This window comes from Pithys albifrons, chromosome 33 (assembly GCF_047495875.1).
Source record: "Pithys albifrons albifrons isolate INPA30051 chromosome 33, PitAlb_v1, whole genome shotgun sequence".
NCBI classification, from domain to species: domain Eukaryota; kingdom Metazoa; phylum Chordata; class Aves; order Passeriformes; family Thamnophilidae; genus Pithys; species Pithys albifrons.
Window position 1 is genome coordinate 419,161 of NC_092490.1, and position 16,992 is coordinate 436,152.

At 51.1% G+C, this 16,992-nt stretch overlaps 2 protein-coding genes and 1 long non-coding RNA gene across 3 annotated transcripts in view; 1 reads left to right on the forward strand and 2 right to left on the reverse strand.

Moving 5' to 3' along the window:
* LOC139684162 (uncharacterized) overlaps positions 1-16,992 on the reverse strand; it is a 1,455,962-nt gene that overhangs the window by 382,899 nt on the left and 1,056,071 nt on the right. The window contains 1 exon segment of the mRNA XM_071579763.1: positions 7,016-7,613. Within this exon segment, the coding sequence (XP_071435864.1) occupies positions 7,016-7,613 (598 nt within the window).
* Positions 1-16,992, forward strand: part of LOC139684161 (uncharacterized) — a 1,434,678-nt gene that overhangs the window by 321,467 nt on the left and 1,096,219 nt on the right.
* Positions 7,685-9,988, reverse strand: LOC139684167 (uncharacterized). The gene is made up of 3 exons (XR_011699866.1): positions 9,839-9,988; positions 8,056-8,141; positions 7,685-7,867 (listed from the first exon to the last, which is right to left on the reverse strand). It is a non-coding gene; the product is annotated as an uncharacterized lncRNA (long non-coding RNA).

A 16,992-nucleotide genomic window follows, 5' to 3' on the forward strand; every position in this document is an offset into this window, starting at 1 on the left:
GGAAATGTGATGGTGACATGGAACCCCTGAAAGAATTGAATCAGACCATGGAACTCATTTCCAAAACAACCTGACAGACACCTGGGCCAAACAACCTGGCCCTGATTGGCTGAATCCCATCCCCTGCCATGCAGCAGCCTCTGGGAAGATCCAAGGATGCAATGGACAGGGAAAGGGCACATGGAGAGCAGTCGGTGGTGGTACCTGCAAACTTTGGGATGCACATTTAGCAAAGGCCAGCTGGTCAGTCCACACTGGGGGAATCTGCCAATAAGACTGGGCCTCACCAATCAAAATGTTTAGGTCCTGTAGAAGGGCATAAAATTCCTATAGTGTCCGTTAAAACGTGCTGGGAAAAACAGTCTGTGTTGTTCCTCTCACAGGCCAAGGCAAACCCACCAGAGATTGCTTTTGTTTCAGGCCCTTTGTGCACTTGAGGAGTGATGTGGGAGGAGAGGAACTCTGGTGTGTGCCTTGAGGGGATTGGATTTGGGGTGGGAATGGCCAATGGATTAATGGTATGACATTGATATCCAACACTGGGCATTATCCCTTCTGTGCTGGCTGGGTGAGCATCACCTCCCCGAGCACCTCATGCCATCAATCTTAGCCACGGCTCTTCTGGGAACCTCAGCCTTGACTTCCCTCTGATCCTTGCCCTCACACAAAGAGTGAACTGTTCTAAAACTGGCCTAGTGCAGCAGTGCTGGAATAAGAACTGACTCCAATGTCCAACCTGCCACAGTCCAGCACCCCACACCAGCTTTGCTGCTTGAGAGACTGTTCCCAGGGATGGAGGCCAAAGTCATGGCCTGAGTGAACTCAACAGACACTTTTGTGGCCATTTTGTGAACCACTGACAGAGCTGTTCCATTCCCTAAGGGAGTGATGTCTGTGTGTGTGTCTATCAAAAGAGAGAAGTAGAGAAGGTGGTGGGGAATTGGAAGTGTGAGACTTGGCATGAAATAAATGGGATGAAGTAAGGGCTGGACATTGTCCTGCTTTCATCTGGGATGCAGTTAATTTCCCCTCAGCAGTTGTTGCAGTGTCGTGTTTAGGATTCAGAAGGAGAATAATGCTGATTACACACTGAGGTTTTGTACTTTCCTCAGTCATGTTTATACCAAGTCAAGGACTCTTCTTTGTTATCTGCTTTGTGTCTCCTGCTCCGCAATGAGGAGACTCCCCCCCAAAAAAAAAAAAAGGTGGGAGAGATGACCAGAACTGGCCAAAGGGATATTCCACCCCATATCACATCATACCCAGTATATAAACTGGGGAGTGTTAACTGGAAGAACCTTATGTGGGCATGGGAAGAAGAGTTAGGCCTCAGTCAGGGGGTGGTGAGCAAGTGCATTGTGCATCACTTGTTTTTTCCCCTTCTATTACCATTACTATTATTATTTACCAGTATTATTGACTTTACTTTGTTTTCAGCTATTGAACTGTTCTTACCTCAACCCTCAAGTCACTTTTATTGTCCTCCCCATTCCACTGAGCTGGAGGGGGGAGAGAGGGGAGGCTGAGTGAGTGTCTGTGTGGGGCTTCACCTCCAGCTGGGCCCCAAACCAGGACACCAGGGAGTTCTCCCTGCAGGCACAGAAATGCTCCCTTGCTCTTCTCCAGGACATCCCCTTCCCCAGGTGAGTGTGTCCACTCCAGCCTGAGCAGTCGGTCCTGGCTCCCACCCTGTGATCCCTGCAGGGCCCTCAGCTGGAAGTGCTGCCCTGCAGAGGGAGGGGCTGTGCTGTCCCGGGGCTGTATCACAGGTACAAAGGGAAAGAAAACTGGAGAAAAGCAAAGGACAGGGAGTAACGAAGACAGACTCCTCTGACAAAGTCACACCAGTTTTCAGATAAATCTCCCCCAGATAGAAATGCATTTCCTTCCTCTGGTCAGTGTTGGCTGAGGGTGGTGTGAGCAGCAGGAGCTCTGCCCATGTGCTGCCAAGGCCTCAGCTTTGCTCTGCTGCACTGGGGACATGGAGCTGGTTTGTGACAGCTCTGACCATCATGAGGCAGGTCAAATGTAACCCACCTTTTATAAAAGTATCAGCCTTTGTCCTTCTGACTCTGCAGCAGAGAGGCTGAACAATTATTGTTATCTCTACTTTATATTTTACACCTTTATACTTGGGGACTGTTTTATTTAGGATTATGAATTTTCATTCTTTTGAGTGAAAATAGGAAAAGCCTTGAGAGGAGGCATGAGGGAAAGGGGCTCAGCTCTCTGTGACTTACAGGAGAGCCACGAGAGCTGCAGTGTCCATCATTCTGTTCCTTATCTGCTCTGACCTTTCCCTGGTGCTGCATTCACATTGAGTTCACACGAAGAAATCTTGGTAAACGTAAAGTCACAAGTGTCTGCGCTGTGGTGAGAGCAGGGCAGTGCTGCTTCCAAGGGCAGATCTGGGACATCTCCTCAGTGCCAGCCCAGAGGTGCAGCTGGGATGGACAGAGCAGGACATGAGCTGTCCTGGAGAGATGTCCTTGGTTTATTCACCTCTTTGAGAATCAGATTTGAAGTTTCAATGCCTCCTCCTGAACTGAGATATTAATTTGTATGTCTCAGTTCCCAGCCAGACATGCCAGGCCAGAAGACTGAAAGAACAGGATGCCTCCATTTCACGTAGGTCCTGCTTTAATGTCCTCCCTGAAATGTGCCCTGGGAACTGTCTGGGGTTGATGTGGGGGCTGGGAGCAGTCTCGAGCCCTGCAGCAGCCCCTGAGCGTGACAAGGAGCCCTCCCAGGGGCTGCTCCTTCCCCACAGCCCTTGTCCCCAGCCCTGTCAGCAGCTCCCTGGGCTGGCTGAGAGCTGCCCCTGGCAGGCAGCAGAGTCCCTACCCCAGCACAGCACCCTGGGCTGCCGGACCCTGCTCTGCCCCACAGCCCTGGGCACCCCTGGCTGCACCACCTGGCTCCACAGCTATTCCAAAGTGCCCCTCAATAGACCCCTTCTCACACATCCCATCATCTGGGGCTGGGCCAGCTTTAGTAGATGCCTCCAGGAGCTCCCCAGGGCAGTGGGCACAGCCCCAAGGCTGACAGAGCTCCAGGAGGCATTGGATGATGCTCTGGGGCACAGGGTGTGACTGTTGGGGCTGGGCCTGTGCAAGGCTGAGGGTTGGACTCCATGATCCTTGTGGGTCTCGTCCCCCTCAGCACATTTTGGCATTCTGTGACACTATCTGGGCTGGTCCAGGTTTACGAGGAGCTCCATCCCCCAAAAGAACTGTGGGTGCCTCCTGTGTTGGGAGGGGTCCCAGCCCCACCCCAGCAGGCCTGGAGAAAGGGGGGACACCCTACTGCAGGTGGGATGTACATCCTGTGTGGGTCCATTACAAGCTTCTTGTAACACCTGAGAATTAGGGGATTATAACCCCCCTCAGCCCCCAGTAGAGCCAGGGGGTAACTGCAACCCCCAGAATGAGGGGGGACTCCCAAGAGCCATTTATATCTCTTAAAGACTGGGCAAAACCAGCTGGATGCTCCCCCAGTTAGGGTCATATCACCACCTCAAAACTATCTGTCCTAGGTTGAGCTGGCAGGACAGAGTGAAAAGGGTTCCTCCTCCCCCCAACCAGCCAAGGGAAAAAGAAGAGGGAGAGGAAAAAAACCTCAAAGCAGGTTTATGCTGAAACTAACTACATGTATTTGTACAGAAAAGAGAAAATTAAGAGAAAACCACAATATAAACCACACACACACACAAGTTATGCACAATAAGAAATAATTTCCCACTTCCAAGAAAAGAAAGCCCATTATTCTAAATTCATAAGCACTCCATAAGACACTCAGCAGGAAAGAGAAAGTATAACAAAAAATATTTCTACTTCCCTGAATGCAAACAAAATGCAAGCAGAGGCAAAAGGAGCAGGGCCTAGCATTGTAGAGGAGCTGCTAGATGTCCTCCTCTTAGTGCAGCCATGATGGAACTAACTAAGCCACTCCCACACACTGGATTTTACACCCTTTGAGATGATGTAGTATGGTATGGAATACAATATTATTGGCTGGAAGAAGTCAGCTGTTAGCTAGCTCAGCCCAGCTTAAATCAGCTGACACTCCTAGGCCTAGCTGAACTTTAAAACCTAAATTTAGGTTCACCTGGCTAAACCCATAACAGAGGGTTTCACTTCAGACCCTAAATGAAAAAGCCAAAAGATGTTTATAGCCTCACAGATTTGGTGGAAAGTAGCAGGATTTTCCCCAAAACAACCTCCCTGTGTCCCTTCCATTTCAGGTCCCACTCCAAGTGCTGATGTCACACGTCTCCCACACTCCCTCACAGTGTCCTCCTCAGCATAGGAGGGAACCCCAGAAGCTGGTGAGTCTTTCCAGACCCTCCATCTCTCATACCCCAGTCCCCAACCCATCTTTAGAAAAGATCTCAAACACCATTCAGGATTGCTTTTGGCCACCAGAACAACAAAATAAATGGAGGAGGTGAGATTTTTAGCCTCAAATGTCAGCAAATCTCTTCTTCCCAATGAATTTCCCACACCAGGCTGTGTCCCCATGTGTGATAGTTTTGACTTGCCCAAATGTCAAATAATCACTTTGGAGGCAGAGTCTCCTCTTGTCCCCACAAAAAACAAAAGAGAGGCTGCAGTTCAGTATGATATGGTATATTAAATAGAAGAGAATATAAAATAGAAACCAAATAAAATAAAACTACACACGAAGAATAAAAAGTAGCAAGAACAAACAGAAAATAAATTTCTATTTCCCCAGTAAAGATGAGGAACTTCCAGAGGGCCTTGGTCTCTCTCCAGGAGCTCTGATCTGACACCCAACTCCTTGTTCATCCAGCAGAAAGGAAGAAAAAGTTCCATCCTCCATTCGCAACACCTGTTTCTCCACAGACACAGCTTTTAGTGAGCCTTTAGTAAGGCTTTGAGAGGCTTCTACCTCTATTGTTAAATAAAGCACTGACTGCATCATTTTTTAGGGTTTTTCTTTGATAGTTTATTTCATAGTCCTCCTGGTCAGGGGTTACAGCTACTGGAGGAGTCATGGAAAGGAGGGAAGAAAGGCCAAAGGCTGAACTATTTTTACATTGAGGCAATTTATCTGTCTCTGCACAGATATTACAAATTAAGGAGGAACTTTACAGAACTATTTTTTTACACAATTGCCCACAATTTTAAAACCTACACACACCATCCAATCTAACAACACTCTGCTACAGGTAAATATTAAGTAATACATATTTCACAAAATTGCTGGGTCCAAGCAGTCTAATTTATCATATTTTTAACTTTATAAAAAGAGATCTTAAGGTGTGTCCTTCCACAGAGTTTCTGCAGCTTCTTTTCTCACTTCTGCACCAGCTCAACCTCTCCAGACAAATTCCATTCCTATCTTAGAAGGCGGCACCTGGAAATTTGTCCTTGGTTCCTTAGCCTGAAAATGTGTGTGTTCCAACATCCTCCCTCTCTTTTCATATCTGAGATGATGTCAGATTATGGTCTGGAACACCATTGGCCAGCAGGAGTCAGCTGGGCTGACCCAGCTCGGGTCAGCTGATAGTCCAAGGCCTGCTCTAAAAACCAAAGCCTAAGTCTGGGCCTAACTAAACCCATGACAGATATAAATTGGGCTCCTTTCCAGAGCCCAAAGGATTGGCATTCCAAGGATGTTTATTGTGGTCCTGAGCACTTGAAAGGCTGCGTGAGTTGGGGAAGGGATTTGTGTGGAACTGGGGATTTTAGGGACTATTAAAGAGAGTTGAGGTGGGATTAAGCGAATTTGGGGCAGAATTAAAAAAGGATTTGGGGTGGAAATAGGGATTTCAGGTGAAATTAGTGAGGATTTTAGGCTAAATTAGGCAGATTTGGGAAGAAATCAAGGATGTTATAGGTGGAATTAAGTGATATTTCCTTGGACTTAAGGCAATTTTGTGAAAAAAAGGAGGGAAATTTTGGTTGAATCTTAGGGATTTAGGGAGAAATTGGGAGGATTTGGGATGAGATTTTGAGGGTTCTAGGAAGGTGTTATAGTTTGGGCTGGCAAAATGCCAACTGCCTGGTACCCAGTCAAAAAGTCCACTCCCAGAGCAGGAGAGTGAGGGAAAACAGCAGAAACAAGGCTTTAAACACAGTGAGGTTTTTATATTTATACAGAGAAGAGGAGAGCTTAACACAGAATATGAAATAGCACATGGTGACAGGAAACAATAACAGGCTCACCGAGGTCGCCCCAGCTAACAGGTGAAACTCCAAACCAACCAAACCTCCTCCCCAAAGGAAACCTCCCAGCAAGAGGGAAAGAGGAATTAACAGGAATATGCTCACGTCCCCGGCTAAACAGGCGTGCCGACCGGCAGGAGGGCCTGACATCAGCAGTCAGGGAGCGGGAACCGTCCTGGTCAGAAGCATGGACCAAAGAGAACAGAGACTCCTCCCACCTTGCTTGTTATACTCCCCGACACTTCCTGATGATGTCAGATGATATGAAATACCTCTATGGCTGCTTAAGTCAGATGATACCTGTCCCCTCTAATCTGTGTCACAACCTTCGAGGCCTGCTAAAAACTGAGGCCTACATGGGGACCTATGCTGACTAAAGCCAAAACTACTACAGAAGGATTAAGAAAATTTGAGAATTCAGGAAATTGGGGTAGAATTACAAGGCTTGATGCCACCAGAAGAAACAATGCATTGAAGAAGGTGAAATATTCTGCGATGTAAAGGCAACAACTCTGCTCTTCCCCATGTTTCCAACATTGGTCTGTGTCCTGATGGAGGTTCCTCTCCCTGCACTCACCCCAACACCAGAGAGAACCAGGAGGACATGGAGATCACCAGCCAGGTGTCTTCCCAATGCAGATAATTAGGAATGTGGGTCTCCACATCTGTAGCCAACATGGGTCCGCCAATGGGTGATGGAGTTGGAGCAGCGGACAAAGCTCTTCCCGCAGTCGGGGCACTGGTTGGGCTTCCCTTATTGGTGGGTCCGTTGGTGTTGGATCAAATTGGAGCTGTGGGTGAAGCTCTTCCCACACTCATCACACTGCTAGGCCTCTCCCCGGTGTGGATACGCTGGTGGGTGTAGAGGTGGGAGCTGCTGTTGAATCTCTTCCCGCAGTTGGTGCAGGGGAAGGGCCTCTCCCCTGTGTGTGTGCGCTTATGCCTGAGCAGGTGTGAGCTGGTTCGAAACCTCTTCCCACACTCAGAACACTGAAAGGGCCTCTCCCCAGTGTGGATGTATCGGTGCCTGATGAGGTGGGAGTTCTGGTTCAATCTCTTCCCGCAGTCAGTGCAGTGGAAGGGCCTCTCCCCGGTGTGTATGCGCTGATGCATGAGGAGAACTGAGCTGGTCTGAAACCTCTTCCCACACTCCAAACACTCATAGGGCATCTCCCCAGTGTGGGTCATATGGTGGATGATGAGGTCAGACTTACGGATGAAGCCCTTCCCACACTCCCCACAGTTGTAAGGCTTTTCACTGCTGTGGATGTGCCTGTGGGTGATGAGGTTGGAGCTGTGGTTGAAGCCCTTCCCACATTCCCTACACCTGTAGGGCCGTTCCCCAGTGTGGATGTGCTGGTGCTGGATCAGGACAGTGCTGGTGTTGAAGCCCTTCCCACATTCCAAACACTTGTAGCGCTTCTCCCTGGTCTGAAGCTGCTGCTGCATCACCAGGTCGGAAATCTGGCTCAAGCTCTGACCGTCTTCCTGCCTCTCGTTGGTACTTTCCTCCTTGGAACAAGCAGGGTTGGGTTTCAATATCCTCCTCCTGCGAGATCTCCTGGGCTTTTCATCCCTGTTGACTTCCTGTGCTGTGGAGCTGTTCAAAACAGCCTCTGCCAGGAGGTTCTGCTGGGGGGATTTGTCCTCTGTGCTCTCCATGCTCAGCTCGGGGTCTGGGGCAGGAAGGAACAAGGACACTCACGGCAATTGCCTCCGGCCCTCAGGGAAGGCCAAGGACATGCCCCCAAACCCGGCCCCGGCAGGACGGCATCGACAGCGGGGTTGTTCTGCAGCCGGGGCCATGCCGGGCTGGAAGATGCAGCACAAGAGAGGGGCAAAGGGGCACTGACTTCCTCCTCACCTGCCCGGGGGTCCTGTGCCATCTTCCTCTTCCTTGCAGCCTCCTCCTCCATCTAGCCAAGCTTTGGGAAGGAGAAATTCTGTTTTCTGGGGAAAAACAAGGTGTGACTGCATTGGGCTGGGGGCTTCTCCTGCCAAAGACCATGTCTAGAACTCAGTGAGCTTGTTGTGTCCATAAACATCTCCAAAATTCCAATATTTAGCCAAGAAAACACAGAGAGGAACTCCTCCTCTTTGGCTTCTCCATTTTGGGGCTCTGGGGGTCCCCCTCCCCCTGTCCTGGCTGTTGGGGGTCTCCTGTCTATTCAGGGTCCTCCCTCTCCAGGCTGCCAGGGCTCCAGAAACCCCCTGCCCGACCATTCCCAGGTTTCCTGTCCCCACACCCCTTAATTCTATGACTCCAGGACAACTCTGACCTCCCTTTCACACCCATCCCACTCTCCCTTTTCCTTTACACTGCCATTCCCTTAAGTCCCCTTCTCTGGGCACAGGGACCCCCTGGACCCACCAACTACCTCCCCCCACCCCAGTCCTGCCTTTCCTTCACCTTGGAACCCTTCTGATCACCCACTCACAGGCACCTGGGTGCCACTGCACCCCCTTATACTGCACCAATACCCCTGCAACACCATTTCCTGGCCATTCCACCTCTTCCAGCCCCCACACCTCCTGTTTTTTTTTTTTCATTCTGGGACCCCTGACACCCCCACTCTTGAATTTCCCAGACCACAGACACCCCCCCCTTCCCCCCCCACTTTTTGGAACACTAAGGGATCCCTTGAATCCCTTTTTCTGGACACTCTGGGTCTCCCTATCCCATGATTCCCCTTTCCCCAAAATTGGGGACCACTGGACCCCCTTTCCTGGGCAGAGAGTCTCCCTGAACCCCCCATTTCCCTTCTTCAAGCAACTACATCCCCCCTTCCTTGGACCTGTGCCCCCCTGAAAACCCCCTTCCCCAGCACTGTGTCCCCCCTGCACAACAAAAGATTCAGCCCCAAAAAAGCCTCCCAGAAGTTCCCGCTCTCTGGTCTCTCCACTCTGGGCTTTGGGGAGTCTCCTCTAATGGGCTTGCTGGGGGTCCTACATGTATTGGGGGTTATCCCTCTCCATGCTCCCTGTTTTAGTGTCCCAGGGGGGTCCCCGAGCACCCCGAGCAGAGACTCAGGGCAGAAGCCGCCCCTGGGACCCTCGGTATTCCTTGCAGGGGTTTGGAGGGCCCTGGAGTTGTTTTGGGAGGTCTGGTAGGGAGTTTTAGGGGGATCCTGGGATAGTTGGTGTAGGTCTGGAAGTGGTTTCGGGGACCTGGTGTGGTTTGGAGGGACTGGGAGAAAGATTAGGGGGGTTTTGAAGTAGGCTAGGAGGTTCTGGAGAGGTTTAGGGTGGTCTGGGTGGGGGTCTGGGAGGAGGTTGAGGGAACTTGGGCAGGTCTGGGGGCCCTAGAAGTGGGTTGGCGAGTCCTGCAGTGGTTTGGGGGATCTGGGAGATGAATTTAGGTGGGTACGGGGGAATTTTAGGGGTCCTGGGCAGTTTAGACGGTCTGGGAGAGTCTTGGGGGGGTCTGGGAGGTGGCTTAGGGGGTCTCTCAGGTGTTTGGGGTGCCCCGGGGTGTCTCAGGAGCTCCGGAAAGTTCAGGACGAGATTTTGGGCATCCTGGGGCTCCAGGGGAGTTTGGGGCTTCCCGGATGGGGGCTTTGGGGGTCTCAGGGGTATTTTCGGGGGGCATTTGGGGTGTTCGGAGGTGCATCCCGGGGTGGGGGGAGGGGCTTACGCGGCTTCTTCACCTGCACGGCCAACACGGCCCCGGGGGGGTCCCGGGGGTCTGTGAGGGTTGGGCGGATCGTGAGAGAACGCCAAAATCCGCCCCGAGGCCCCGAATGCCCCCAAAATGATGCCAAATTTTCACAGAAACGACTCGAAACTCGCTGCCATTTCATAACTCTCCAGAAGCGCCGTCGAGTCCCGCCCTCCGTCTGCGCCGCCGTTGATTGGCCGCTTTGCCTGCCCGTCACCTCCTGAAGCCAATCAGCGTCCAGAAATGCACCGGGCGGTGACGGGGCATGGAGTCCGCGCCATTTTGAGACTGTCCCGTACTACAACTCCCGTCATGCACCGCGCCTCGTTCTGGCCAATCACTGTCGGGGCTACAACTCCCGTCTCCCCCGCGCCCAATCGGGTCGGTCCCAGCCGGTTTGCAGCCCCCCAAGTGCCCCCCGGACCCCAAACTGCCCCAGAAGTGCCCCCAGGACCCTCAAGTGCTCCCCCAATACACACTCAGGAGCCCCAAATCACCTCCTCGGACCGCGAAGTGACCCCCAAGTTTATCCAGGACTTACAAGTGACCCCTAAAATCCTCTTTGGACACCCAGATTCCGTTGCTGGACACTCGAGTGACCCCCAAAGGTCCTCTTGGATACCCAAGTTCTTTCCTAGTGCCCCATAAGTGCCCCTCAGACCCCAGTGGGACCCTCAATTGCCCCCCAAGTGCCTTCCAGGTCCCCAAATCCACCCCAACCTCCTCAAAGCCCCCCAGTCCCCCTTTTCCATGGCCCCTTTCCTGGTGTTTGGGGCTCCAAAGGGGCACTTGGGGGTCCGGGGGGATTTGGGGGCACTTGGGGGGCTGGTGGTTTGGGGAAGAGATTTTGCGTGGAATTAAGGGGACTTAGAGCAGAATTCAGTGGATTTGAGGTTAAATTGGGAGAGTTTGGGTGGAAATAAAGGAATTTGGGATGGAATTAAATAATCCTAATGTTATTTTCAGGGGATTTTTCTGGACTTTTAGGGATTTGAGATGAAATACTTGTGATTCTAAGAGGGATTAAGGTATTTCTGAGTGAAATTAAGAGATTTCAGGTGGAATTAGGGATACTTTGGGTAGAAATAAGGAAATTTTGCATGGAACTAAAAGGATTTGAGGTGGACATTTAGAGATTTGGGAAATTTGAAGTGGAATTTATAGAATTTTGGGTGTAATAAACGGTATTAGGGGATTCTAGATGGAATTAAGGAAATTCTGGACGACATTAATGTTGATCTTCAGTAGAATTACGGGGATTTAACTACAAATTGGGGATTTGGGAAGAAATGGGAAAGATTTTTTGATGAATTAAGGGAATTTTAGATGGAATTCAGGGGATTTGGGGTAAAATAAGCAGAATTGTGATGGGTCTACAGGGATTTGAGGTGGAATTGAGGAAACTGTGGGTAGAAACATCATGGTATGAGGTGAAAATTAAGGCATGTTTTGGTGGAATTCTTGAATTTTGAGTAGAATTAAGGTGAATTTTGGTGAAATCCTGAGGATTTGGCGTATAACTGGGGGGATTTGGGATAAAAATCTGGGGATAATAACAGGGATTCAGAGACTTTTGAGTGCCATTAAGGAATTTTGAGTGGAATTAGAGAGCTCGATGGCACCAGAAAAAATGATGGAATGGAGCAGGTGAGATTTCTGGGGGTGTAAACTCAACAAAACTGCTCTTCCCAATGAATTCCCAACTTTTTCTTGTGATGGATGGTCCTTCCCCTGCACTCACCCAAGTGCCCACAGGGAACCAGGAGGGTGTGGAGACAACAAGCCAGGTGTGTTCCCAACATGCGTCACTGGGAATGTGGGTCACCAAGTTGTTCCCAATGTGGGTCACTGGGAATGTGGGACACCAGGTTGTTCCCAATGTTCCAGGTTCAGGAGGATTCCCAGCACAAAATAAAAGACACTAAAACACAGCTGAGGTAACAAACCAAATTTATTGCTGAGGGAAGGAAATGGATCCTGTTCCTTGGCACACACACAGCACATCCTCAGCCCTGCAATCTCCCCAGGCCAATGGATCCTGTTCCTTGGCACACAAACAGCACATCCCCAGCCCTGCAATCTCCCCAGGCCAATGGATCCTGTCCCTTGGCACACACACAGCACATCCCCAGCCCTGCAATCTCCCCAAACCAATGGATCCTGTTCCTTGGCACACAAACAGCACATCCCCAGCCCTGCAATCTCCCCAGGCCAATGGATCCTGTTCCTTGGCACACACACAGCACATCCCCAGTCCTGCAATCCCCCCAGGCCAATGGATCCTGTTCCTTGGCACACACACAGCACATCCCCAGCCTTGCAATCTCCCCAGGCCAATGGATCCTGTTCCTTGGCACACAAACAGCACATCCCCAGCCCTGCAATCTCCCCAGGCCAATGGATCCTGTCCCTTGGCACACACACAACACATCCCCAGCCCTGCAATCTCCCCAGGCCAATGGATCCTGTTCCTTGGCACACAAACAGCACATCCCCAGCCCTGCGATCTCCCCAGCCCATGGGGCAGGAGCAGCAGGTGCAGCAGCATTGGCAGCAGGGCAGGCAGGCAGTGCCCCTTCAGGCCCTGCCCTGCACCAAACCAGGCCCAGCGGGGCCTCCTCACCCCCAGCCCAGCCCACCCCTCCTGGCTCCTCTCTCTGCAGGGCAGCTTTGCCAGCTGCAGCAGCAGCCCCTGCGTGCCCATCGCACCAGCCCAGGCTGCAGCAGCTCAAGGGCCTGACTCTGGGAAAACAACGGCTCTGCCCGTCATTCTTCCTGGGACACAGCCCAAGCTCTCAGCACTTCCAGCTCACACTGATGGCTCTTTCTCCAGGCCTCAGTTCTCCACAGGCAAACTCTGCACGGTTTTCTCACACCACATCGACAAGCACAACCACAGACCAAACATGACAGGCCCAGACACGACTCTGGTCCCTGACACAAAACCTCAGAATAAAAAGCTTCCTCTGCTTCTGGGGATTGGGAGGACAAGGCTTAGCCACAGTCTGCTCTATTTGCATGTATTACAGTTTGTCACATGATTATGGAGCATAAACTTAGGCTGGATGTAGAAAGGATTGAGAGTAGCCCCAAGGAGAAGGACTTGGGGATGCTGATGGATGAGAAGCTTAGGCAGCCCTGCTTGGCTGGGCAGGTTCCATTTTCCCACATGAATTTTATCAGTAAAATTGCAATTGCCTATTTTGATCAGTGCCACACACAGCACATTTGTGACAGTGAACTCAGTGTTTTGTCTCAGCTGTAGCCATCAGCAGACATTGGAATGCCCAGAAGCCCCTGAGCACTAAGGCAAGGAGAGTTGGGGGCATACAGGCCTCATTTGCAGCACTCAAACACAGCCCTGTTGCTGGTGATCTTTAAATAGAATAAAATTCCAGAGGGCAACCCAGAAATTGCCTCTGTAGTGTCAAATAAAATTAAAATATCCACCCTCCCCTCCCAAAGAAGTTCCTGCCCACTCCTGTGCTGGTTGCTCCTGGGTGACCTTGCTGGCAGGTCCTAAACAGATCATTTCAAAGGTTTCTTGTTTAGAAACTACACCCTGACACCTTTGTCTTCAGCAGAGCTGTGTGAGAAAGGGCAGTGCTGGTGTGAACACTGGGGTGACTTGGCAGCTCCCTCTGCACCGTCTGTGCCACCTGCATTCCTTTGGGAAATATTTCTACCCAAATGGAACACAACAGAGGCCTGTTGGACACACTGCCCCCAAAGGGGGAACTCTGAACATTTGGAATAAAACAACGACCCCTGCCAAGAGCCAAGCAAAGCCTGTAGCTGTTTCCTAAAAGCATCATGTGTGGTGTCCCCCGTTGTGTCTCTGGGCAGGGTCTGGAGGGGCTGCTTTGCCCACGGGCAGGGCCGCACTCTGGGGTCGGGGCTTTGGTTCTTTGGTGTCCAGGGGCCACTGGGAGTCCCTGAGCCAGGGTGGGGACAGTGGGCAGGGCTGGCAGGGACAGGCTGTGGTGCCTGTGATACACAAGGGCAGTGTCCCCATGGGGCAGCTCTGCAGGGCCAGCAGGTCGTACTGCCCCAGTGCATCCCGTACTGTGGGTGGGTGCACACGCAGAGAGAGGCTGCTTTAGGCCTGGTTTAGGGTTGGTCTAGGGCTGCATTCATTCCCACACAACCATGAGTGCCCCTCTGGTTTATATGTAAATTTAATTTGGAGCACTGGAAACTCCTCCTGGTGAGAACACAGAGGGAATCCCTGGGTATTTGCAAGTACCATCAGGGTGGAGAGAGGGACCTGCAGCAGCTCAAAACCCAAACACCCATCAATCAGCCCCTGATGGCACCTCTTCCCTCCTGCCCCTCAGCGATTGTCACTGCCCAGGAGCTGCTCCCTGCTGGAAATACAGGGGGAATCTGCTCCAACCCCTGTCTGGAGCTGGGCTCTCATGGATTTGGGGGAGTTTTACCATGGACTCAAGGGGGATTTATCCCTTTTGGATGACTCACCTTGTCCCTGCAGCAGCCACACCATGATGCCCACCAGGACCAGTGTCCCAACCCATCCAGCTCCCAGCAGAGCCCAGAGTCAGTGAGGACCTGCAGTGGGATTATACTGGGAGCGAGGGCGGATGCAGCTCTTCTTCTTCTGTTCTCCCTGCTCTGCTTTTAATGCTCTGCCTCAGCTGCAGGTCCCCCACATCCCTCTGCTCAGAGAGGAAACCTCCCAAGGCTCTCTGGGAGCCCAGAAAACCCACAAGGTGCCTCTTTGTTCACTTGTCCCAGCAAAGCTGCAGAGCCTCAGAGCCCAGTCCCTCCCTCTCCTGCCCTGAGCTGCACCCAGAGCTGTCCTGGGGATGGGGAGATCCCCAGGTCAAGCCCTGGGGATGTTTGGAGTGATCTCAGAGGAGGCTGCAGGGCCTCTCCTGCCCTGCTGAGCAGGTGAAGTCCTGCACAGCATCCAGGGGCACTGGCTGTATTTTCCATCCTTCCCAAGGAAATGGGGTGAGAAGAACAAAACCTGTTTGTGCCAACACTGTGCCCCAGGCTGGGGGAGGGCAGCAAACCCTCTGGAGGGCAAAGCATTGGGGTTGGGCCAGAAGCAGCTCAGGAAAAGACACAGAAGGTCCTTTTTATCCCCAGGATTTCCTGCAGGGAAGGGATCCAGCCCCATCAGGGACATTGGCCCCTCCAAACCCGTCCCCCCAAGCAGAGCCCCCCTGGGATGGGGCAGAGGGGCCAAGGGACGTCACTTATCGGGGCCCCTCCAGGGCACAGCAGGGCTGGCACAGATGGTGGTCAGTGCCCTGTTCCTGTCCCCGGGACATTGGGATCTGGGATAATGGAGAGTTTGGCCCCTCTGGAGCAGGAGCAGAGCCCGGCAGGGGGGTGGGCTCGTGTCCCTCAAGGCTCTGAGTCACTGTCCATGTGTCACCGCGGCCGCAGGAGCCACAAAGAGCCACTGCCGAGGGTGAAGCTGCTCCGAGGGGTGTGAAGGGGCTGTGGGGGGAGAGAGGAAAGTGCTGAAAGGGCTCCTGGAAGTATATCCCACACCTCCTCCTCCTCCTCCTCTTCCTCCTCCTCCTCCTTCACTGCCATGCACTAATATAGATATTATAATGTGGATATAATATATATTATGTATTATCTATATTATTCTATCTTTATTATACTTACTAAGATATTAAAATTTTATTAGAATATTATTAAATATTATTTTTAAACAGTGTATTGAAATTATTTATTAAATAGTCTTGGCAAAATCTCTTTATTTTTAATTGTATATTTACTATATTTTCATTTTAAATTAAACCTTACTTAAAATAGTTTAATTCTACTTATTTGATTATATTTCCATTTCATAATTTTATTATTCAATTCTTTGTTTATTTTGATTATACCTTAATTGCAAACTTTATTTCATTAAATTTTATTTATTTATTTATTTGTGTTTATTTATTTATTTATTTATGTGTATTTTTATTTATCTATTTTAATATTTTTTGTTATTCACTTAAATCTCTAATTGAGCTCCACTTATTATATCTATTCTTAATAAAATTATTAATTAGTAAATTGTTGTTGATTAATTATCATCCCACTCTACCCTGTGCCCCCCATGTGCCACAGAACCGACCCCACTCTGCTCTGTGCCCCCAGCCCCTGCTCTGCAGAGCGTTGCCAGAGGAACAGGAAACCTTTGCACAGACCCCACAAACTCAGGGAGAGGGATCAGGGCACAAAATGGGGCTGAAATGAAGCAAAGCTGCTTTTTATCCCAACAGACCTTGGACAGTCCCACCTGGGGGGTGCTGGGTGTGTTGTTCACCCATCTCCACTCCTGCCCTGCCCTCACTCCAACCCACACTGGCTGCAGGTTCCTGCCTGGAACAGCCTTGGGGCTCTCCTGCCAAGTGGAGGTGACCAGTTGTCCCAAACATCTCTCTGGGGAGAGTTTGATGGGATGCAAAGCCACTGAGGAAATGGGAATCCCAAACCCATGGGGCACAAGTGTCTCTGTGCCCTGAACACCACCCCAAACCCTCCTCACCCCCCTGCCCACCTGAAAACCCAGGACTTTGGAGTCCTTTTCCAGCCTCCTCCTCCCTATTTCCCATTTGTGTCTCCTTCTGGAGCACCAGCAGCTCACAGTGCTGACCTTCACAGCTTCTCTTGCCATCAGCCCAGTTTCCCAATTCCTTGCAGAGCCAGGAGCTCAGGGAGCTCAGGGGATGCAGCAGCCTGGGACACAGGGCTGGAGTGGAGCACCTGGAAGCTCCTGGAATGGGCTCAGTTTGCAGCCCTTGGCAGGGCTGGGAGTCGGTGGCCATGGGTCCCTCCAGCCCTCGACTCCTCCCTCAGCCCCTTCCCTCTCCTCCCAGCTGGGTTGGCTCCCCTGGAGTTTCCTCGGGCTGCTTTTGGCCACCAAGGGAAGGCTCTTGGAGGCAAAATTGTAATTATTCTGGAGCTTTTCCAAGTCTTTCCCTGCTTTTTCAAGCCCAGATCTCATTTTAGAAGCCACCAAAACGAAGTTTCCCCACGAGTTTGAAAACCTCAACACGGGGATGGAGAAGCAAATGGACCCCAAAGGTAACAGACCCAAAACTCTTCCCAGAGCCTGAAATAACCATTTTTCTGCACAAATACACTCCCTGTGACATTTTCTGGTTGGAG